The sequence below is a fragment of the Wyeomyia smithii genome, chromosome 2, assembly GCF_029784165.1.
Source record: "Wyeomyia smithii strain HCP4-BCI-WySm-NY-G18 chromosome 2, ASM2978416v1, whole genome shotgun sequence".
In the NCBI taxonomy this organism is placed as follows: Eukaryota; Metazoa; Arthropoda; class Insecta; order Diptera; family Culicidae; genus Wyeomyia; species Wyeomyia smithii.
In genome coordinates, this window is record NC_073695.1 from 61,060,390 (window position 1) to 61,084,974 (window position 24,585).

At 38.9% G+C, this 24,585-nt stretch overlaps 1 protein-coding gene and 1 long non-coding RNA gene across 10 annotated transcripts in view; both read left to right on the forward strand.

The window, feature by feature from the left end:
* LOC129723798 (peroxisomal targeting signal 2 receptor) overlaps positions 1 to 23,473 on the forward strand; it is a 216,508-nt gene extending 193,035 nt beyond the window's left edge. For 5 of the 9 annotated variants that reach the window (XM_055678231.1, XM_055678236.1, XM_055678235.1 and 2 more), the window contains 4 exons: positions 21,702 to 21,907; positions 21,974 to 22,366; positions 22,426 to 22,628; positions 22,693 to 23,473. In XM_055678231.1, the coding sequence (XP_055534206.1) occupies positions 21,702 to 21,907; positions 21,974 to 22,366; positions 22,426 to 22,628; positions 22,693 to 22,861 (971 nt within the window). In that variant the 3' untranslated portion in view covers positions 22,862 to 23,473. Of the gene's footprint in view, positions 1 to 3,024; positions 3,253 to 3,382; positions 3,406 to 10,833; positions 11,507 to 21,398; positions 21,584 to 21,701; positions 21,908 to 21,973; positions 22,367 to 22,425; positions 22,629 to 22,692 lie in introns of those variants that run through there. The other 4 variants (XM_055678238.1, XM_055678239.1, XM_055678234.1 and 1 more) reach the window with 4 other exon arrangements.
* LOC129723803 (uncharacterized) lies at positions 1,561 to 2,103 on the forward strand. The gene is made up of 2 exons (XR_008727819.1): positions 1,561 to 1,915; positions 1,974 to 2,103. It is a non-coding gene; the product is annotated as an uncharacterized LOC129723803 (long non-coding RNA).
* Positions 23,474 to 24,585: the final 1,112 nt, after the last annotated feature.

Sequence of the window (24,585 nt, forward strand, 5' to 3'; positions counted from 1 at the left end):
GAGTCTTTTTTAGACCTTCACTCTTTTTGGGAACACAATATAACGGACACTTTTCATATGTTTTTCGAATCCGTTTTATTTTTCGCGTTTTCCACTTTAACAATATGAAAATTTCAGCTATGGAAGGCAGTCAAGATTTTCTTTACATGCTTCTTGTTGTATTTTATAATTCATTTTTAAGAATCTCACATTATATATGATCATAGCTACAATGTTTTGATGACTTTATACGGTGAATAGTTGCGATGCAATGTTGTTGTAATAATTTATTTCTATTAATATGTTCAGCCGCCGAAAGCAGCACAATAACTACTATAGAATTTTCATGAATTAGTCTGATATGAGATCATCTATTCTATTTTAGCACAACATGACGGATCATTTTCATATGTTTTTCGAATCTCTTTTAAATATTTCTTTTGCGTTTTCTGCGTTAAAAATTTGGATATTTCAGCTATGCAAGGCAGCCAACCGAGATCTTCTTTTCATGCCATATTACTTCTTTTTTTTTAGAATTCATCTTCATTCATCTCACATTATTTGTATATGATCATATTTATATTATTACATCAATCCAATTAAATCATGGTCATATCACTTATCAAAGTGAATCCTGATCAAAAACCTACCCCACTAACAAAAACTCCCTTCCGTGGTCTTTGTAGGGATGCAGAGGTATACTCGATCTCTAACAAAACAAAGACTACATTCTAACACTCCTTCCTTATTGAAGGCTTCGTGCGGTACTGGCATAACTCGAAATTCAGAGTTCGAAGAGAAACGGTATTGAAAAGTTTGCGTTTAAAATTACCTTCATCGTCTCCAAGAAATCTACGAGCAAGTTAAAAACTTTCAAAGACACATCAACTGATAACTCAGTTTTTTTTTGTGCATTTTGAAACAAGTCTTTGTGAAATAAAATTTAATAATATTTGGTATTATTTGACTGCAACATGGAAAACTTTTAAGTTGTGCCGGTATTGCACGAAACCGACGATATCCCCATCTGACTGTAAGGACGTGGCCGGCGCCGTTATTGGTCTATAAAAAATCGGGTCATTGAATGATGCACAGTGAGAAGGAATTACCACTCCCAGTCGTTCTTTCAGTTGATTCATTGTGCATCTTGAGTGGCTCGGACCCATCACGGAGTAGCAACCATTGATATGTACAGTCAGAACTAAGCTTAACTTATTTATGCAACAATATTGAAATTTGCTTCATGATATATTCAATCCCAAGGTAAAATGCGAACAAGTTCATTTATCAAAATCAAATTTGTATAATATTTTGTCTAAGATGCTTCAAACATTAACATCAGTCAAGCTACTTATGCTTTATTTACTATGAATGATAAGGTTGTCAGATATGGACCGGCCTCTGCACCTTCCATTATAGGTCAATGTAATTGAGTATTTTTACGGCTGCATATTTATGCACAAACGAAGCGCTACATGAATACCTTTTATTATGATGGAGTCGTAAGCTTACCAAAGTTTTTATTATTTTCAAAAGTTATTGGCAGTGTAACTGCTACTATCATCAAAAGGGTAGAGAGAAGTTTACGGCGAATCAGGGATGATTGCTCCGATCGTCTGCACAGGTAAGGCTTCTACGGTTTTATTCGAATGTTACTTCATCAGACTAGTAGCTATTGTTGTGTGCCTATTACATTATCGATTACGAGAGTTTAATCCGTTCAAGCTTCCCTTTGTGTCCACTTCAACTAGCACTGATCAAAACGCGTAAACACTCGGCTGCACTAGTAGCGGACGCTCAGCGGAAGTAAGCGGCAGCCAACAACAACGTCTTAATACTGGCTGTTGATATTTAAGAGACCTCCACCGAAGATCCATCACTTATCGCATCGTATCGGCGCCATAAACGTCTTACCTAAAAGAAAACGGTCGATTATGTAATTTATCCGTTTGTTCGCTTTTTTGAATCTGAATGTTCATTAAATAATATTGCAGATTTATAGGTAATGACAGCACAGTTCGATTCATGCTGTCATAATAACACGCCTTTGGGCATTAATGAATGCGAATTACCAAGCTATAACCTCGTAACGATTCTATCCGATTGTGTTAAGTAAATTGAAGGTATGATTACTAACATACTTTTATTTCCTACTGTTGCCCAACTTTATCATTTCATACTTTATTTTCTTCCCGGAAAAAAAAATCTTTCAACACGGCTTTCCCCAAAGTCCACAAGATCAGTTGGGACGAGACAGGAATGCACTATACCCCCTACTAATAGTGGCCTTCGGTTCTCGCCCGGTTCGCAGTCATAAAATTTCAAATTTAATACACATTTTGTGCACTACGTGCATCCCATAGGCAAGCACGAACGGGCGCGAAAACAGACTTCTTTTTCGCTGCTTTACTATTTTAACGAAAAATCATTTATTTGTTTTAAGCGGATTTGTTATTTTTTCTCGGCTGAGCTGCGCTCGCAATGCATACGCAAACCAAATGGATGCAATTTTTGCAGCGCAATTTTTACCAGGTCATCGGGAAGGTTTTGTGATCGCACCGGATTCGTATTGTGTTTTTTCGAAATAAAAACTGAAAATTGCAAAGAAAAATAGGATCAGGTATTCCGAGTTTTGGTTGAAAGCATTTCCGAACTAGTTTTTATTGCTAACTGTCGGTTCAATATTTTCCTTCTGACACATATGCCGTTCTGGCCGCCTAAACAGTTTGTATATTTTTATTGCGCTCTGGTCGTTCTCCTGGATTGCCTGGTCTAGAGCTTAGCGGCTTCCCAAGATGCATGATATTAGAGCAGTTTTTGTGTTTTTTTTCTTTCGTGCAGGTTTTCACGCGCACACTTTCTCCCTATCGCATAACCACTGCATCTTTTTTGGATCTATTCATATAATATTAACGATGCTAGTTTTTCTCACAAACAAAATGGAAGCGTGGAGTAAATAGTGTGTGGCGGAAAATAGGAGCAGAAAAAAAATAGTTCTGTCAGTACCAAGCCAGTCACAAGAATAGGGGCAACAGAAAAGGCGCGTGGTGGAAAATCTTTTCCCGACCCGGCAGGCAGAAGAGCAACTGTAACTTGGATGATTTTTCCGACTCAGTTTTTCTAGGCACGTGCTGGCGCAATGAAGTGCGTAGTGCAATAGTCAGTGGGCCAGCTTAGAATCTGGTTGTGGAAAGTGCGCATTTTTTTTTGCCAGAGGCGGAAATTTAGTTCGATCAAAAGAATGCCGGTGATGTACTTGATTTAAGCGATAGAGTACTCAATGTTTCACACTTTGACTTTTCATAGATAAGTCACGATATTCTGAGAGCGTAATTTAATTTTTTTTTTCTTGCTTTCTCGTGGTTATCACAAAAAATTATTGCGAACGGTGATGAAATATAAGTTTTGTAAATTGAAATAACATAGGTACGTATTTTTGATTTCCACATTGTTTCTACTAACGATTGCTACTTGTCATCTCCCAATTCACTTGATGTTTTTGATATTTTTTTCTAACATTTCAGCATAACGTGCAAAACGATAAATTTAGAAATTTCAATTCGAAATTTGATAAAAGTGATTCAATGTTCAATTTTCGCAAAAGCGTGGTATGAACTGAATCTTGCTTTCTTGTTTATGTTGCATTTATCAAAACAAAGGCAAACTGTTGTTATGAGTATCAGTGGAATAGTTGTGAATTTTTCCTACTATTTTCGAAGCTATAGATAAACGTGTAACCGATTAAAAAAAATGTGCTGAGGATTTTTTTTTTTGCTCACAGCACAAGTGCTGAGGAATGACGGAATATATAAAAACAAAAGTAACTAAAATGTTACTAACTTTAGAAAACTTGTTTAGCATTTTTTTCAGATTTTAAATTCTTTCGATTTAAATAATTATATTTTTTGAATTTAATAATATAGGTACATGTTTTCCCTTCTTAAATGCTTTTGACCTTAATTGTTTTTTCTCATGAAAAAGTTCCGAAATGCACAGAAGCATTTTTTATTTTTTAAATTAAGTTCGGTTTCATTATTCATTTACGCATTTTTATACTTTGGCAGCATCAATTATGTTTTTATTTATTGCTTTGAACGATACTCAAAGAATGTTCTTTTTAATCGGAATCTTACCTTGCAAGACCTGTTCTTTTTTCTTGTGAGGATTTTCTGCAAAAATTTTCAGTTTGGACGTCTTCTAATGCCAGAAAAACTTTCCTCCCCCGCTCGGTCACTAGTTCCATTTCTTTTAATCTGTTAGTAGCCAAATTGCTCCGAATCCTCAGGTAATTGGTGACATTTCTTCCTTCCTTGGACTAACATTTTACGTTATTATAACCCGATGACTCATCTCTATGAAACCCGCACCAAGATTTTTTTGTAGAAGTGTCAAAGGACTCACCTATACAGTCTGACTAACAAGTGTCCCAGGGTGGCTCTAGTTACCGTAAAAAACGGGGAAGAGACGAAACATTCAAATCACAGGGTAAAAAGACTAACGGTGAAATTAGGCTTCACACTGGCAAAATCATTTTCCTGCATGTCTTCCGTTTCATTTGTTTAACCACTTCTGAAGAAACATCAACGTGAAACTATTTTGTTGGCTTCGTAGCAAGATATGCGTTGAATGCAATCAAGCTTGATCAGGCGGATTCGAACGGTCTCCTCTTGCGTATCCCATTTCCCTTTCTACATGAACAAGGATTGCTCAGTTTTGAACCCGATGGAAAAAAATTTGGTTGCCCAAAAAGCGCTGTCAGTGTCGTAAAAGGTGTATTGAAAATTCTTGTGAGTATTATTCTACATCGGATCGGGTAGCGTCCGAAAAATGCGGCCAAAAGTCCTTACGAAAATATCTACAGCGCCCCCCCCCCTTCTCAGCACATTAATTCGGCCTTGGTTACCCAGACCGGGTCGTTCTTCCGAGGTGTTAAAAAAAATCAGATTTTAAAAAATGAGCTTTTTTAGATAATTAATTATTAATTCTTCTTTTAACTTTTTTTTTTCGAAAAAAAATTTTTTTTTTCAGAGTGAATTGTTCTTTTTTTTAATATTCTAAAATTAATAATGGCATATCTTATGCCCATAGAAACGCCTATGCAAAGTTTCAGCTAAATAAAAAATGACAGTTAAAATAATATACAAAGTATAATATTTAATATTGAAACTGGGACATTTTTTGTGGAACTGCTCAGTAGAGTGGGACAAAAAATAAATGTTGGCTCCCATGCACTTTTCGTGTTCCTTATGGGTCCCGTAACAACTGTGTAACTTTTCATATCGATCGGTGAAACGCCCGATCTGCGCCCGATTTTTGAAGTTTCCATACGTTTTTATATGGGAAAATCCACTTTTTCAAAACTTATTCTCTAGAGATGTCCAGTTGGCTGTTAAAAATATATCAATACATGATATTTGTAGGAAATTTTCCTGGGAAAAACTCTTTTGAAGACCGTAAAGCGCTACGATGCTTGTAGAAACAGCTATTCACCCCAAACTGATTGAATGTCTGACGGACGGCTCACCATTGAAATTTTCCAGCAACACTGGTACAGCATTCTGCTATTGCAAACTTGCTTAAGAATGAGAAATAATTTCGCGTGGAATTAATTTTCAAAGTGTGATTTTTGCTCATAGTATCTTCGGGGAAGCCTCCAAGTTAAATTTAAGCGATATCATTTCTTATCACATGGTTGAATTTGCAACAGCAGCATGCTGTAGCAGTATTGCTAGTAAAATTCAATGGTGAGCCGTTCGTCAGATATTCAATCAGTCTGGGGTGAATATCTTTTTTCATAAGCAAGGTAGCGCCTTGCGGTCTTCAGAAGAGTTTTTCCCAGAAAAATTTCCTACAAATATCATGTATTGATATATTTTTAACAGCCAACTGGACATCTCTAGAGAATAAGTTTTGAAAAAGTGGATTTTCCCATATAAAATCGTATGAAAGCTTAAAAAATCGGGCGCAAAACGGGCGTTTCAACGATCGAACTGAAAAGTTACACAGTTGTTACGGGACCCATAAGGAACACGAAAAGTGCATGGGAGCGAAAAAATAACACCATCGCATTTTTCCTATATAACCGTGTCCCAGTTTACTGCTCAGGTCCGAAAAATTTGTGTAAACTTCTCACTAGCTATTGCGTTTTTTATTAGGTGCACTCCAGAATGTCTCTCTCTAGTGGTCCTCGTGGCTCTGTGGTAAGCGATGTCGGTCGGCTAGCTCTCCCACACGGTTGTGATACCGGGTTCGATTCCCGATCGAGTCGAGGATCTTTTCGAGCTGGAAATTTTCTCGACTGTGCCGAAAACAATATCGATAACGAATTCTCTCAACTAATCTAGTTGATCGAGACCGCTATTAGCCCCAAGGCTAAGCGTGCGATATTGTTACTCCAGAATGTCTGATTTCGCTGATTTTTGTAACTAGTTTTATGTGTTTCACAACGAATATTTTGTATAAGATTTTCACTTTACTTTGAGCTTTAAACAGAACTCAACATACTCCTATTCTGGCATCGGTAGACATATATCTAGTAAATTTTAAGACGTTCAAATTAACACTGCAAATGATACAAACATACGCTATGTACACCGATTTCTTCAAATTTTAATTGTACATAGATTATCCGCAAAAAATTTCTTGAAAAATCATGGCTTTTTGTGCACGATTTCATAAAGTTTGCCTATGACCGTTATTTTTACCTGATATGTTTTGCAAGAGAGACCAACCTAAAACTATGACTATTATGTAGCACAACGGGATTAGAAAAACAGTGGTTTGGCGGGCTCACATCACTCACTTGCAATAAGGATTACGGTGCAGTAGATATATGTGTGCGAGAGAATATTGGAGGGAGAGAATAGGAGAGAACAACGTAAGAGATAAAATGTTTTTTGCTATTTTGCGATACCGCTTACCGTGCCACGCGCGTGCTATTTGAATAAACCGTTGCGTAATTCAATCAATTGTCAATTTGAGAACAACATTTGAATTGTTGTTTATTGCATAACATGAACAGTAGGGTGCCAATAGAAATCGATTTGTCGAATTTCGTTTAGCGGTAGGTATCTGTTGCATTGGCTATTCGACAATTGAAGAGATACCAGAGTATGTTGTGTTGTCTGAAAAGGGATATTTTCTAGATATTATTCCTTTACCGGAATAAAAAAGAAAGAAACTATGACGTTCGCGAAATAAGTAGGCGACAAAAAAAGAAGAGCGGCGATAAAGTTTTCTGCCATGGTAAGTACAGGGGACAGAAACGAAGCCAAGAATTAAAAAGCTAGAGAATGACATAAAGAAAAATCGGAGAAAAGAATTGGGGTTTGAGAGGATTAGGTTTAAGTAGATTTTTTTCAATCTAGCAGTTGACTCCGAGCGTTCGTTATTTCCTCAGCATATGCGAGAACTTATGTATTTAAGTCTCTGTCAAATGTCTTGAAGATTAACTTAGCCATTGCAATCGGGATCAGATTGTAAAAGTGATTAAGCAAACTTTTACAATAATAAAATGAAGTTTCCGATCGAGAGATACTATTCCAATCACCCCGAACCTATTTTAGGCAGTTTGCATCTGCTTTGCAGGCTTTTTTTAGCTCCCGAATGGCGTCTAAAGGGCTGCCATTTTGGTTGATGTTTTTTCAAAGATTTTTTTGTGTTTAGCAGTATTTTATATATTCGTAAGACAGCAAAATCAGTTAATTAGAGTTTTCGATCACGTCATTAAAACTGATATTGATCAAAATTCGAGAGTTTGAGGCCCGTTTTTTTTGACTGATTAAAATAGGCATCACTGCTTACCCGTTTCTTACCCTATCTTAGAAAAGCATGAATCTTCGAGATCTGGTGCTGATCTTTCTGATCTGTTTTTTTTTTGAGATTTTTTTAGACAACATCTGATCTCGAAGTTTAATGCTTTTCTAAACCCCTTGGAATAAGAAAATCGATTTTGACAATTTCATATCGACAATTCCTGTGCATTTTTTCATCGATCAAAAAAGTACAACTTTGACCGCTTTGACGCTTCACAGTCCGAAGTCCGATTGAGCTGAAATATCGCATTAGAATTTCTTCCGAGACGAAGCTTTTAAACCCTACTGCTAACCGAAATTCGAAGGCAAATTTTTGAAAAGTTGAAAAGAAAGATAATCATCTTTTGCCTTCGTAATGGGCAAACGTCACACGCAACATTGTTCGATTTCGTCACTCACCACGGTAACACAACCCTTCTTTTCCGTCGCAGTCGTGGAGGTGCAGAGGCTGTTACACACCCTTTCTTACAATATCCTTCATCACCCTAACGACCGTAAGGACGTGGCCGGCGCCGTTACCGATCTTTACAAAGCGGTAGCCACTGCATTGTTGTACATTGAAGATGGTAAACTAATTCCAAGTTTCTATAAACGTGGTTCTCTGTGCAACTTCACTAGCTCAGATCGATCACGGAGAAGCAACTACGGAATGTGCTGTTGTCAAGCTCAAGCTCAAGTAACAAGGGGGGGGGGGTCAATGGGGAGAAGTTGAACTTTTTTCCCCCTTACATGCCCGACCCGGTACCCCGGACACCCACAAATTGAATTTTTGTAACTTTGACAATCATCCGATTTCGATCATTTTAGCACCAACAAATTCAGTAGCTTTTCTACTTTGAAATCTGTGTCAGCGGTGTTCCGAAAGAATTCCGGTTTCGACAATCCGGTTTTTGGGAATGTGTTTGTGAAACTGAGAAATTTTATGAATGTTTGAACAAAATCTCGGTTCAAAGTTCAAAAACTTACTTCCACAGGCCATGTTAATGGTTTTGGGTGTTATGGTGATATACCCTCAAAATGGTCCTTCCGGAACAGATTTCATCGGGGCGTGTAGTGGCCGTAGAAACAATTAGATAATACAACGTCGCATATCATTCAATATGGGTATTTTCAGAACCTGGGATTATGTCTAGAGATCAGGAAACGACTTCCGACACCATTTGGGATTTTAAAATTCGCGAGGAGGAACTCGATCTTTTCGAACTAGTAAGGAACCAAACAGGACACTGGAGCAAAATTTAGTAACCAAAAACATGCCCGGAAGTTTTGAACTGCCACTACAGCGAAGAAATTCTGCTACAGTAGTATCGAGACAACGGGGTGGATTTCTTCGAAAAGGACGGTAATCCATCCAACTTCCCCACTTTTGTCTATTTGATAAATATTAGGCAATTGTCTAACAGAGGTTGAAGAAAAGTAAAACGATGACTTGGGATGCGACCTTGATGAACGTCCATAATCGTCACAGTGCAAATGTTACAAAGAGTTCAAATGGTGGGGCGGATTGGCCGCTCAGGTTAGTGTCAATAGAGTGTCCGAAATATGATTAGTGGTATTAGGAGAATTCATCAAAATCAAATCGGAATTCTTTTTTGACGCTTTTTTTTTAGTGTACTGAACATTTTTTGCGTCCAGGTTTTAACTGACTTAAGCTTGACATATCGATGAGTGAATGGGCGAACCTTTCTCTGTGCTTTTATCGAAAAAATTCTAAAAAACTGATAAAAGAGAGAGAAAACAATGTTTTTCAACACTATCATTTGTTTCGATAAATTGCGTGTCTTTATTCAAACACCTTATTTGGGGTTCTTGTACAATCCCTGCATAGATTTTATCGGTGCTATTATTTGAAAATAAAACAGTAAAGAATACTATAAACAATATATATTAGATAAAGCCATGTGTAGAATTTGAACATAGTAAAAAAAGGAAATGTATTCTTCGAGAACACTTTAAAAAGAGAAAACTAGTGTTCGAAGTTTCGGCCTGAAGTTTTGGTCTTTTCAAGGAAAGCTATTGATGTAACATTTATTGTAAAGCTCACCGGCAAAGTTTAATTTTATACACTAGTGAGTTCCAATAACATTGTATTTAACATGTCTAAAATGCTACTTAAGTGCTACTTATAGTATATTACAGACACAATGCGAAAGCCGAAATCCCATCAACGGAGCACTATCTCGTACTGTTTTGGACTGCAAATTGTATAAGAGTGACTTCCTAGAGCGAATATTACAAAGAGCTTGAATTGTGTTAAGCCAAAAAAATTCCGTCATATCTTGCGTATTATTATGTTATTCCTGTGTTTATGCAAAGACCTTTCTATATATATTTCTGACTTCAAATATTAATTATTGAATTAGACCTGTAAATGAACACAACTTTCGTCGAAACTTAACTATTGTTTCAATGACAGTTAACTGTTGTTTTCATGATAGTACTTTGGAATTAAAAATGTTACATTTTGCTTGAACAATATGTCCCGGCAATTTGTAGTTTCCATGTTTTATTGAAAAGTCCAGTCGAAATCTCTGAAGATTGCTATCCAATCGTCAATTTTTCAACCTACTTCCCAGTATAGTTGACGCGCGAAATATATCGCGCCTCCGTCGGACTAACACCAACGTATTGACAGCTCCAACCGTACTCACGGTGGAATGGAACAGACCGCGCTGTTCCCGCATACCAATGTCGTGTATAACGCGCGCGAGAGAGTGAGAAGCAGTGGTGCTATTAAAAAGCACGTGGATCACGCGAGTGCTATTGTGCGTAATGTTTCTTACTGCTCGGAGGAATGGTACTAAGTTCGGTATTATCCAACGTCCATAAACGGCATCATATCAAACTGCACCTGCTTTAACCCCATCTTTGAGCCAACCACCTCAATTGCGGTTCTAAGTGCCAGCTGGTAATCGGTAATCACACGATACACCGGAAGTTTTTTAATACCAACTGGAGCACGATCTCAGCATCGGAAATCTTTGCCGTATCAGAGACGTGTGCCAACCACACAAAAAGAGTGCCGCCTGACTGTGTGAGCCTGAGCGGCAGTTGTGTAGCCGGAGTCAGTGATAGCTCGCGACCAACAAGGAAGACAGTGACGACGACGACAACGACGACGGCTTAGACGATGTGGTGTTGTTTAATAAATAATGAAAGCTACTTACCAGTGGAGCAATTGGTGCTCTTTCAGCGAACATTGCTTACTTTTGGAATCTAATCTCGTCGCGGGCAAAGATACGCGGTCCATATCGGACGACGGCAGACGGTAACAGTGAACCTGAGCGGACATCGGTGTCGGGCTTGTTGATGGTGGTTTTACGACTGTGTGATTGACCTTGGTAGTGGGGCCAGAAACGAACAGAGGCGTCAAGTAGGTACTTTCTGCTGCAGCACGGGCATACAACAAGTGCACTGCGAAATGTGATTGATTGTTGTTTTGATACCAAACTCAATCAGAGTGCCAATCGGTGGCTCTTATTACCAGCAGCCTCTAGTGTGGAGTGCAGCACAATTCGCAATACTTTCGCAAACCTGTCTCAGCAGGTGTGGTGCCTCCTTCGGATTTATTTTCGGATTTGTTCCCGGCCAAAATAAGGCGGATTAGGAATTGATGATTTCTTAGTGTGGTGAGTTTGTTGTTTCGCTATCTGTCGGAGTGTAGCGTGGCGCGGCGTCTATTTCTCGCTGGACCGGTGTATGCGGTTTAATTAGTAAGTGCCAAGGATGTTACTAGTTTCGTTTTGTGCAGTCAATGTACGCGATGAATTTCAATACTTTATTCTGATATAACTGACAACTTTTGTCGATGAAATAGAGAAAGTATATTTTGTGTGTAGGTATAAGTTTTTTACGCGTTGTATAGACGGAACATTCTCCACGCTTATGCGGTAAGGTTTTTCTTCCTATACTTACGGGTACGAATTTCATCAATTTCATCTTGCACGTTTGGACTTTAATCGTGTAGGATTCAGTTTGTGTAAAACCGTTACGCTACCGCTGTTATACCTGTTATACCCTGCAGGCTCATTCAGTTTCAATGTTGAATAGCATTGATATTAAAATTGTCAGTTTTTCAACAACAAAAAGAAGAAGTCCATTTCTATATTTATCATGCGCATAATTTTGACATGTAAGCAATGGTTATGAGCTTTGACACAGAACAATCATCATTCTCGTGTATACACTTTATTACTAGTTTCTAGGTGAACGTTGATAACTGTGAACTATTCCATCAAGAAATAGTTTGAAATTTGTTCGTGAAAGTTTGTTTTCAATAACGATCTCAGCATCATCCAGATTCCGGATACTTCCATACTTACTTCACTTTTGCGGCGACAGAATCATTACACTGGTCAACACAGGTGAGGCCCTAATGCTCATACTTACCTAGCAGGCTAGAGCCGGAGTGGTTCATGCTGTATCAAGAAGTCGTCTCCATTCCACTCGTTTCTGGTCTGTATGACGCCATGCTCCCAGGCGTCTTATCACTCGTACCTAGGTCACTTTCAATCTGATCAAGCCATCGCTGTGCTTCTCTGTTTCTGGTGCCGAAGGGGTTACTGAAAATAAACGTTATAACCGGGTTGTCGTCCGGCATCCTTGCGACGTGTGCAATGGCCCATCGCAATCAATTAACTTTAACCAGATGCGCAATGGGGATCTCTCCTAGCAGCGCGTGGTTCAAGCCTCTACGCCACTCTTCGTCTTTAGTCTGTACTCCACCGTAGATCGTTCGCAGCACCTTCCGTTCGAAAACGCCAAGGGCGCTGGGGTCCTCTGAGAGCAGTGTTGTCGTCTCTAGCCCATAGAATACCACCGGTCTAACTAGTGTTTTGCACAGTTTCAGCTTCGTACGGCTTGCTGGTGTTGTTGTTGTCAACGGTCACCAGCGATCCTAAGTACATGATTCGGGGCGGGAGGCATAACACCTTCAAGGGCTCAACCTTTTTTTGTCCACGTACCCTTTGGCGATATGTTTCAAATTAATTGTATCCCCTAGCTCGGTTTGTTCTCGCAGCGTGGGAGAGAGTAATGGTAGATCATGTTGTAAAGGTCTAGTTCAGGTTTCAAATTAAACTATGGTTTGTTTAATTGCTACAGCCCTGTTTTAAGAGCATAATAAAAAAATGCTTTATCTGCCATTACTGATTTTATTTCCGCGTACCGCCTAGAGCAGTGGCTCCCAACCGGGGGTTCGCGGCCGACAAGGGGGCCGCAAAGCTCTTGGTAAATTTGACAAGCGATTCAAATTTCTTCCAGATATCTCTATGAGAGCGGATTTTCAACTCTTCTGTGTATTAGGACCAAGACGTGATACAAATTAGACTTGCAAGACGATATAAGACTGAAGAACGCAGCCTCGTACTGCAAAACTTGTATCTGAAATTTTTTTGGGGGGCCGCGGAGCTCTTCGTGTTTAGAAAAAGGGGCCGCGGAGCCAAAAAGGTTAGGAACCCCTGCCCTAGAGGCTTTCGCTTACCCCTACGCGTACCCCAGGTTGAGAACCGCTGCTGTAGATCATGCACGAGAACGAGGATGTTTTCCCGGATAAACCTCCATCCCTAAAGCTCAAACTAAAAAAAATGAAAGATTATAGGTTTTTAGCAATTTCTGTGAATTTTAGTGCCCCCAGCCACTAACATTTTTTTAGAGACTTAAATAAGTTTTCTCGTAAACATAACGTTGAAGCGACGAACCCGGCGAGCAAATACTATGCGACACTCTTACGTAAGTTGACGCGTTTTGAATAATGGCTGGGGCACCAAAATTGACAGGAATGGTTGAAAAGCTATAATCTCTCTGCTGTAGGTATTTCGAGCTTTAGGGTAAAATTTTTATTCGCTTTTGTCGTCCAGTGTTATCGATCCAGGGCCGAATCCAGAATACGTCGCCATGTTACTCGGCCCTGGGCTGCTGTCCCCCAATCGCCTGTAACACCTAATACGTGGGCACCCTCGTCGACAGCAGACATCCAACGAGTGCGGGGTCTACCCGGAAGTCGACAGCCTTTATCGAGATTCCTACATATACAGTCTTTGCTGATCGCTCCTCCGGTATTCTTGCTACATGGTCAGCTCACTGGAACTATTATATTCACGTCTTTTATCCGCTTGACTATATCGGCCGGTTTGTGAGCCTTCATTATTCGGTTTGCCGCCAAAGTTTGAACGCAAGATCTTACAATACCAAGAATTCGCAGATAAGCCTCTTTCAGTGTCTATGCTTCATAGCCATAAAGGGCCACCAGGAGAATCAGTATTTTATAAAATTCAAGTTTTATATGGGTTTGCATGCTGCGGGACCTTATTGGTTAGGCAATTCGTAGAAGGCCTAGTTTGCGGCCACATTGTCGTAGTGAACACAGGTTGCTAAATCCGTTGACTACTTCAAGTGTTTCCTCGTCAATCACTACCGCATTAACATCCGACGGGCTACCACACCCCATACCTTGCTGCGATAAACTGCTCATTGGCAACACTACCATTTATCTTTGATGCCCAGTTATTGTAAAAATGATTATTCCACACTAGTAGTAGTTGTGAAAATTCTCATAACTCTTATCTTAAAGCATTTATAGTTCTGAAAAGAACCGATTCCATGATCTTCAGCTAGAAATGTGTGCTACAAGTGCTAATGATCGCACCACCGGTAGCATTGGGTATTTTGCTTGGCCATGCATAATAAAATTTTCTCTCTCATATGCACTCGTATGCAACTCTCGTTTTCTAATGTCGCGTACCTCTAACAGCTATACTCCACTCGCTATTGTGTGACAAACTAGAATGAAGCTGAATTTCCAACACGCAGTCTTTTGTTTCGAGTTGAGTGCAGATTTTTGCCATGAAGGCGAGGCCTCGCAGTCTCGCTGTAGCAATCGAACAGTGTTGGTGGTTGATTAGTAGTTGGTGGCAAGGTAGACGAGCCGGGATCCGCGTACAACGCCGGGCAGATGGAAAACACCTAATTAACCACATCATCAACAGCAGGGTTGCAAATTTTCACTGTCAGTGATAGATTCTCTGTTGTCACTGAGAGCTACGAATATCAGTATCAACACGAACGAGCTGAAGGTGATAATTGCTTACAGCTTTAATCAGTTGACAGTGATAATGCTGACTGGCAGCATTTCTGTGATTTCGCACACGCTATGTTGCTCTAGCGATGTTTATGCGGTGAAGGATGAAGGTGCCTATCTTCTTCATTGAATTCAAGCAAGGGATTGACTCAGATCAAATAATTTCGATATTAATTAAGATATATCATTGATATCACTGACATGATTATTGACTGATAATTGACACAGGTGACACTCAATATCAGTTTTAAGAGAGTTAGAGTGAAACTGCTGTTGCATCATTTTCATTTTTCTGTGTCGAAATTGGGCAACACTGATCAACAGTGGCGGGGAACTGCGATCAAAACTCCACCACCTGAAGTCTTACGTTTATTTTTTGACTCGTCCCTCGCATCCGCACACAGGACCGGGATGGCTGGTGATATCGATGCTTCCTTGTTATCCTCAATTTAAATACGTCAAACAACCGTATGCGGATCTTGCAGACAACAAGACGTTAAGACGTTAAAAAGTTTCGACCTGCTACAGAAAGTTATGCCTCTGGCTGCAGTGGAAGAAGTCTTCCTGTCCGGCCTGTGCATTTGCATCTGACGATCTTGATATCGAATCTTGGGCATAGAACTCCTCTTTCTCGTCACTGGGTTTATCATTAGTCGAAGCGCACGCATTGATTAGGCTGTAAGGTAGTTTGGGGTAATTTGGACCCCCTAAGAAAAACTTCTGTTATTTCGTAACCTGTTTTTTCTATCCCATAAACGTAATGTACTATAGTAATATTGATCTGTTTTCTATGTTTCTGCACGAAAAAACCTTGATATTGAGGTCAAAAGAACAAAAAAAAAAAACGAAACTAAAAATTATGATTTTCGGACATAAAAAAATCGTTTGGGTTGAAAATGGACAGCTATTGGGGTAATATGGACAGTGTTTGGGGTGATGTGGACAGGGTAAAAAATGGGAGTTTTATAGTATCAATAGTTGCTTAATACATAGTAGAAGGTGGTATCAGGCATACGGAATGATAACTGCAATTCTTAGGCATTGCACAGTGGTGGCATTGCTACTGTGGCCAAACAAATTTCCCTTCTCCAATTATTCATACTAGAAACTGAGTATGCGATCGTGTGTCGCACACGCGCGTTTGTGTGTGTGCGTGCATGTGTGTGTGTGAGAGAGAGATAGAGAGAGTGTGTGTGTTTGTGTGCGTGTGTGTTCGTGTGTGCGCGTGAGTGTGTGTGACTGTGTGCGTGTGTATGTGTGTGTGATGGTGTGTGTCTGTCTATGTGTGTGTATGTGTGTGTCAGTTTATGTGTGATGTAAGTTTCATGAGAATCGGATGATATACCAATTTTTGGCAGCACTTTGAATGTTGCTGTGTCAGGAAATTTCAATGATTTTTATGTTCTAAATTAAAATTTTGAGCTTAACTTCGATTACCTAATTCCCTTAATTTTGATCTGATTTTGGATCAACGAGTTTCGTTTTGAGGGAAAATTTATGTTATTTTTCAGAACTCTTGTGTACCGTACAGTCTCGTGAAACAGTTCGGAATGATCGGATAATCAACAGCCTTTATGAAATTAACCGTATTTTTCCGAATTTTTGGGTCCCGATTTGCATATCGTCGTTTCAAATCCGTTATTTCCAAATTTGCGAAACGGGAGAATATATAACGAATGTACGTTGACGTACGATTTCTTATTTTTCCTTGAAAGGCCTATCAAATTCCTTATATTTTCCATTAAATCTTTTAATCGGTCAAACGGCTCAAAAGTTACATTTTTTTGAAAAATGATTGCCGATTTTTGGCAACTTTGATTCAAAATGGATCATACTATCACCAAACAAAAAAATACGGGTATAAAGTTTTTCGATGAAAAACAAGTATACTAATGTTGAACATGATCTGAACAACAAAATAAATCTGATAATAAGAAAGGTTTAACGACATTTTAGGGGAACAACATTTTTGGACATCAGACTTAGTCCAGCACCCAAAAATTGGCATTATACGTCATTTTCAAGCGTTTTAGAAAAAAATTAGGTTTTTCCAACTTTTGTTCAGAAACCCGCCACTCTGCGGGGCATTGAAAACACTTTTTGTACAGATAAATCGTCCCAGATTGCCTGCAACACTTTTTACAGTTCATTGTTTGTACACCGCCGCCTATCCGTTCGCGGCATCAGTCCGACAAAAGAATTTACTTCAAACTCGCCTGACCATATCACCCCAAAAAAAACTGTCCATTTTACCCCAAACAGGACGCCTTTCTAAAAACTCAATTCCTTCCACTATTTTCGATCAAACTTATCGCAATCTTTCATTAAAATGTACTCTTTTACTAGACAAACACGCCTGCAAAGCTCATTAGACTGAAAACATCGAAGAAGTTCTCAAAAAACCTTAAATACACGAGCGTAAAACTTACAGCAAAATCAACTTTTGATGTTTTCTTTGTTTACATTGGCACTGCGGTTCATCTGTCACAGCAAACCATGAAATTTTTATATTAGTAAGGGTTTAGTAGTTAAAGGAAAGGATGAAGTAGTACATGGAACCCAAAAATGTAATACTTTCCAAGATAAAGCACCTGTCCATTTCACGCCAGGGGTCCAAATTACCCCAAACTACCCTAATTGAAAAATTTACCTTTAATTCTCAACTAGGGTTAGCATTTGGTCGGGGTTGAAAATCAGGACAACTTCTTCCGGTACAAATTTTATATTAGGTGTTTTCTTTTTTGAGGTATTTATAAATAAAACACGTAATTTGAGATTTGCACTTCAAAATACGCCAAAACACTCTTTTATTTATTTAAAGTATTTCTCGAACGATCCAATTATGCAACTTTGATTTATCAGGCGTTAGTAGATACCTAAAACATGCAGCGCACGTAAACTGTTAAAAATTGGGTCCTAAAGTTTTACACGGTTTTCAGCTTTTTATATATCAGTTGAAAGAGTGCAATTTTCAGAGCAAAACGTGATTTTTAAAAAATGTTTATCGTTTATCGTTTTTAAATAATGTTTATCGTTTACCTTAAATGACAGTTCTCCCATATACCGTATGTGTGCGAAATGTCATTTAAGATTTCATTTGAAAGTCGAAGGAAAACGATAAACATTTTTCAAAAATCACGTTTTGCTCAGAAAACGCGGCTTTTTCAAATGATATATGAAAACAGGTATTTAGCTTTTTACGCGCCATAATGGCGGGCGCTAAAATGCAAAGTTCGTATTAAATCATCCAACCTTTTGACAACTCTGCTCACGTCAATTTGAAGTCTTCACGTATTTTGTCAAAAGAGAAATAAATCTGATAACATTTGTGTTGCTAATACCTCAGAAATCCCAAAACTGACGTAAGCAGAGAGGTTCGCATATTACGAACACGTATTATAGCGACCGCCATTATGGTGCGTAAAAAGCTGGATAGCTTTTTTAGGACCCAAAAGTCAGATAGTTGAGGGTTGTAACGACTAGGCAATTTCTCTCGTCAAAATTCAACCAAAGAAACAAAAAATAGGTCGAAATGAGTCCGTTTCTATCCGGAGTCCAAGTAAAAGTACTGAAAAATCTTCAACATTTCTGAACATCCAGCATCATTCAGAAAAATCAGGACAAATGCTAAAATATAAAACATAAATCAGGACGCTCCAAACGGGTCTCAAAATCGGGACGGATGGTATCCCTATTCTCAACACGCATACACAGTCACTGATCGGCCTTCGTCTAATGTATTATTTTCCGGATCAGAGCCTGACAAAGTTAGGCTGATACAAACTTCGAATTTTTTTATGTCCAAGGTTATCAACGTTAGCAGAGGGGGTGGCAAAAGTAAATAACACCGAAACGAAAAAAAATATCTTTGATCAAAGTTTGTGTGCAAGTTATGACGTTTGCAACTTGCACTCAAACAAATGTTGAAAAATAACACTTTATTATTATTATTATTTATTTCGCTTGCCTTTCGACGAAACTCTCGCTGTCACCTGACTTGTTTGTTGCTAGATTAACCCATTATGGACCGGACCTAGATCCTGATTTTTCTCCAACGCGATTTTCACAACACAGGCTTGTATTGTTCTCATCAAGAAAAAAATGGTGAAGAAAAAATTTTCCGACTTTCCACAACCGAGTATTTCACTGTTCGTTTTTCCGAACAGTGGGCCAATGTGTGATAACAAATCAATGAATCCTGAATCATATGATTTCATTAAAATTTATTATTTATGTGGTTCAAGAGCTTGAAAACATTTGGGATGTACGTAAACATTTCATTTTTTACAAATGAATATTGTGGGTTTGTGACAATGCCTTCATCTTCTTGATTTTTCATCGTGAGCTCTAGCTGGAAAGTGTTGTCTAATACCTAAAATCAACGGGAGGGGGAATATATACCACATTTACTTCAGATGCCCGTTGAATAGCTAAAGTTTCTTCATCATCTTTCTCTTCCTCCAGTATAGTATAGTCGATTCATCTTGATTTCTAAACATGAAGATCGAATTCACTATAGATACACTTAGAGCAAAGTAATCAAAAGACATGAAACTGATACTTACGATAGCTTCAATACAGATTCAGTCCACATGAAACAATAGTAATTGACGCACTATAAAATAAACTTTAACTAACTGCGTTTGACATTACGTAAACAAAGTGAACACCTATAGGACCACTGTTCGGAAAAACGAACAGTCATTTTCGATCAAGGGGCACGCGCGTTGAGATGCTCGTAGAGTATTGATAAATGGTACAAAGTAAAAGTCATCCATTAGTGACTAGAATATATCAATATCAATAGCTTCAATTATTCTTTTCAGTTTTAAAAATTATAATGAAAAATTGTGTTTTTGAACACATCTGCGCGAAACGCTAGCCACCCTACGGGATGGTTGGGGAGGGGTGTCCAGTACATTTTTTTTGTAGCCAACATTTCCAGCTATCATATACAGAAGACGGAATGTTTTTATCTTATCTCAGTTATTCGTGAAAAATTTCTAAAGTACTGTTCGGAAAACCGAACACCCGGTCCATAATAGGTTAAGCATTTATGCTGTCGGAAAACCAATGAAATGAACAAAACGGTTTGTGCTTTTTTTTCTTCCCCTTCCAATATACATGATTTTTGAAGGTGGGGTGACATAAAATGAAAATAAAATTTGTAACGGCCTTATTTTCAATTCACAATCAGCAGGTAATAATAGCACTGTCAACAGTAGATTTCATTTGAGGAACCATTCCTTTTATTGTCGACCAATTTGTGAGTTACACAAAAACTGCTCGAATGCTTTTGTATCAAGTTTGACAGCTGAAGGGCTCGAAAAGAAAAGATGTGATTTTCAATTGAAAGCGAAGGTTACCGTGTCATCTTTTGACTGAAAATGACCTCGAGCGCTGACAGACCAAAGGACACAGGGATATAGGAGGAATGCGAGAGAGGAGGGGGTGTTAGAAATTGTGTGTCATCACATGAAATATGTTTAGAAATTTCAAAAATTGATTGGTAAAACTGTGTAGTTTAGTTTTGTGTTTTATTTATTACCTTTCTGCTAAAGAGTCTCTATTCAGTTTTATTTCTATGCTTTAAAAATGTGGAGCCCTGTTGTGGATTGTTCGTAGTAATTTATATTCGGTACCAGGGTTGCGATACCTAGTCTCGTGATTGAGTTGTCCTCTTATATAAAGCTGGCAAGGGACCGCTGTACATGATTCAACCACCCGCTCCGGGTCAGATGCTGTTGTACGATGCGCATAACGTGGGGACACAGCCGTATACGACCCCTTTCCCAGTCAGCATACAACCAAAATTTCCAACGGGGGTTAGTTACTCAATCTCCGCTAAGGTTACTCGTATCCCGGTCGACATTTCGTGAAGGTTAGGATAGGAGTTACTGAACAAAGGTGGATGACCACAGTAGGGACTGCAGTGACACGTTTCCAGTCATTCACCAACCCCTAAATACACCCATATTGGGTGGTATTGGGCCATTCTGGGCTGTTGTTAAAAACCATGTTATCGCCAACTTGGATTTTGAAATGGTGTCTGGAGCAGATTTTCGGCTTCTTGGCAGCATCCCACTTTTGGAAATATCCATACTTGATGGTGTTAGCATCGTTAAAACATCATTTTATGTATTTGAGACGCGCGCAGCTAATTCACCAAAATTGCATGAATGAAGGAATTTCGTTGAAAACAGACCGAGTTGTAAGCATTTGTAATTGAACAAATTTCGTTGCATGTTCTGGTATTAGTTTTAATTTCTACACCTTAATGGCAGACATCCCATAGAGATGTACCTAGTTCTATTTCAGAAAACGGCGTGAACAACCTGAATCCCAGTGACAAAAATTGATTTGTCTGATTCAAAATGTGGATTAATATCACCCTCAGGGTAAAATTCAGATTTGCGTTAGTATCGTGATTTTTTTTAAATGAGGCTTGCGGTCTCAGTACATTAAAAAATAAGCAAAGCAACCTGTTTCGTTAACAAAAACAATCGAACTTTTGTTATCTTTTTAAAACCTTGCTTCTTTATATGAATATATTTTGAACTTGCAGTGCCAGTTTTTCTTTGAGATTTATTGTATTAATATTGGAAAATCCCTCGAATTTTCGAGTTTTACCTACTTGTACAAAGTAACTCGAAATTTTGCACGTGCTACCTGTTCAACAATTCTGTATTACCCAAAATGAGATAATGTTAAGGTTATCCACATTATTATAAACAGCCTTTGGCAACAAACTACTTAAAACAGTCTACATATCGAAAGGTGTTGCAAGAATTAAGGCTAATAATCAAACTTCTAATTCGCATATTTTACAGTCACGATGTCAACATTTTTCACCACCAACCGGCACGGGTACAGCGTGCGCTTCTCGCCCTTCAATCCTGACCAGTTTGTGGTGGCCTCTAGTCAGTTTTATGGCCTAGCCGGCGGTGGCACTCTATACTTTCTGGAGCTCTCCGGCGATGGTGGTGGAATCGTGGAAAAGCGAACCCACAACTGGACCGACGGACTATTTGACGTGGTACGTAATAATGACCTCTTTCACACAAACACATTCACTGTAATCTCTTTCTACCCACCAATACAGACATGGTCCGAATCGAACCAGGAAATCGTCGTATCCGGCTCCGGTGACGGCAGCGTTCAGTTGTGGAACCTTAATCTCAGTGCCAACAACGGGCCTCCCCAAATGGTCTATCGCGAGCACAAGAAGGAGATTTACAGCGTCGACTGGAGCAAGGTGCCGTACGAGCAGCTGTTTATCAGTGCGAGCTGGGACAGTACGGTGAAGATTTGGGATCCCATTCGAAATCACTCGCTGAGCACCTACATCGGGCACAGTCAGCTGGTTTATAACGCGGTATTTGCGGCTCACATCCCGAACACGTTCGCCAGCGTTAGCGGTGACGGTATGCTGAAGATTTGGGACATTTTATGCTATGATTTACCGATTGCCAGCATTAAAGCCCATGAGGGAGAGGTATAATTATTACCATAACATGTTTATCATTTGGTTAACCTTTCTTTTCAATATTTTAGGTACTAACAGTGGACTGGTGCAAGCACGATTCGAATGTCCTAGCGACTGGCGCATCCGACGGTCTGATTCGAGTGTGGGACTTGCGAAATTTTGGTGTCCCACTGGCCGAACTAAAGGGCAACGAGTTTGCCGTAAGGAAAGTACAATTTTCACCCCATAACCTGTCGGTGCTGGCCAGCGTCGGTTACGATTTCACCACCCGGTACGATAACTCCGGTCTCAATGCCCTTCATTCGCTAACTATAATCCCCTTCATTCATTTGCAGTATCTGGGATTTCAAAAAGAGCAACGAGGCACTGGAAACTATTAAACATCACTCGGAGTTCACCTACGGGCTGGACTGGAACCGTCGCCGTCAGAATCAGTTGGCCGATTGCGGTTGGGATTCGCTGGTGCATGTTTTTAAACCGGATTGCCTTGCTGACAAAATTTAAACGACGTTATTGCGACACAAATTACGCAACAACAAACGCAGAAAAAAATTCAGATTCAGAGAATTTCCAAAAGGAAGCGAAATTATATTCAACGTTAGGACAGAGTAAAATTAAACCAAAATTGTGATTTAGGCAATAAGTAGTCTAAAAGAACTATTGGACAAAAATTATTTTATCTGCAGAGGATAAGCAAAACGAAAAACAAAAGTATGTGTAATAACTATGGTTCGGTGTAAATGGAGTCCAAGTCTAAATTTAATCAATTGTACAGGCAACGGTAGTAGATGTAAACACAGTTACACACCTGTGTGGAGAGGAAGGTTCAATCCGGATGAACCTTCCAGAGAGTTAGGCCCAGTCACTCCACCCGTTAGAGCGGTGAAAGTGGTAGTTTATATTAAACTGTAATTTGTAATTGTTTTACTGTGTAATTTATGTACTTACGAATAGTTTGCAGTTGTAAAAATGGTAACAATGGTAATGGTTCAAAATTAGTCCAATTGATTGATGGGTTCGAAAAGTTTTTTGTTCGGCTATTTTATTATTATTATGTTATTTTTGTTATCAGATGTATTGTCGCTCAAAATTGAAAAATAAATGAACTATTTTATACGTTTTGGCATGTTCGCTTGTATTGATATTGAGTGTTGATGACAATCGTTTGAATATGCATTTTTTAAATCTCATAGATTTTTTTTTTCAAAAATAAGGAACATTGCAATTATAAGTAGATTTTTGTGACAAGTTTAACTTGTATGCAAGATGAACTTTGCAATAATGCTTCTTGATTGCAAAAGCTACATATTAATTGACTTGTATTATAGAGAAAGGCGCAGGGTAAAACATTTTCCGGTTTGCGTAGCAGCGAAAATAATAGATAAAAAAATCATTTCAATAATGGGGTTTATTACGGATGTCACCTCACGGTGAGAACGGAGTGAAAAAGACGCGTGCAAATCAAATGGGAATCACTTTTACCGTGCCTGTTACGGTTGTCACTCCACCGTGAAGTGACTCCCATAATAAGCCCTAATATTCGAGAACTATTTTCCTCGAATCGCTAATCCGAAACTGTTTTATAGTAATATTCCATCTTTTTTCTCCTGTACTCCACCGTAGATAGTCCGCAGCACCTTCCGTTCGACAACTTCAAGAGCGTTAAGGCCCTCCGCTAAAAGCGGCGTTGTATCGTTTCCGTAGAAGACTACCGGTCGTATCAGGTACATCGTCAACTTTTTGACGTTGGACTAACGTCTATATCGAAGTTAGGCACCTGAATTTGAAAATCTAGTAATTCAACCGGGGAAAACCAGGGAAAAGTGGTCAGGTTTTGAGCGCTTATACATCAGTCATTTCTTTTCAGAATTTCGAGGTTTTGGCATCAACCGATCAGAAATTCTTTTACGGTTGAATTTATGTAACAAAAATAACCTATTGTTCGAGATACACTATTGAAAAATTGATAAATCACATCGATTGTCTAAATCATACCGAGCAACCAATCACCACCTCTCTTCACAAGCACAGTCGACACTAACGGATACAACCGATCTGACTTTGTAAACAGTCTCACAGCTTTCAACCAATAACGAGCTCGCTTTCGGTAGCTGCAACAGGTGTTTCAACACCGTTTTAAAATGCTTCTTTTATCATTACCACTGAGCAGATTCTAAACACCAATGGCTTGATTGATAGGGGAAATATTGCGCAAGATTGTCATATAA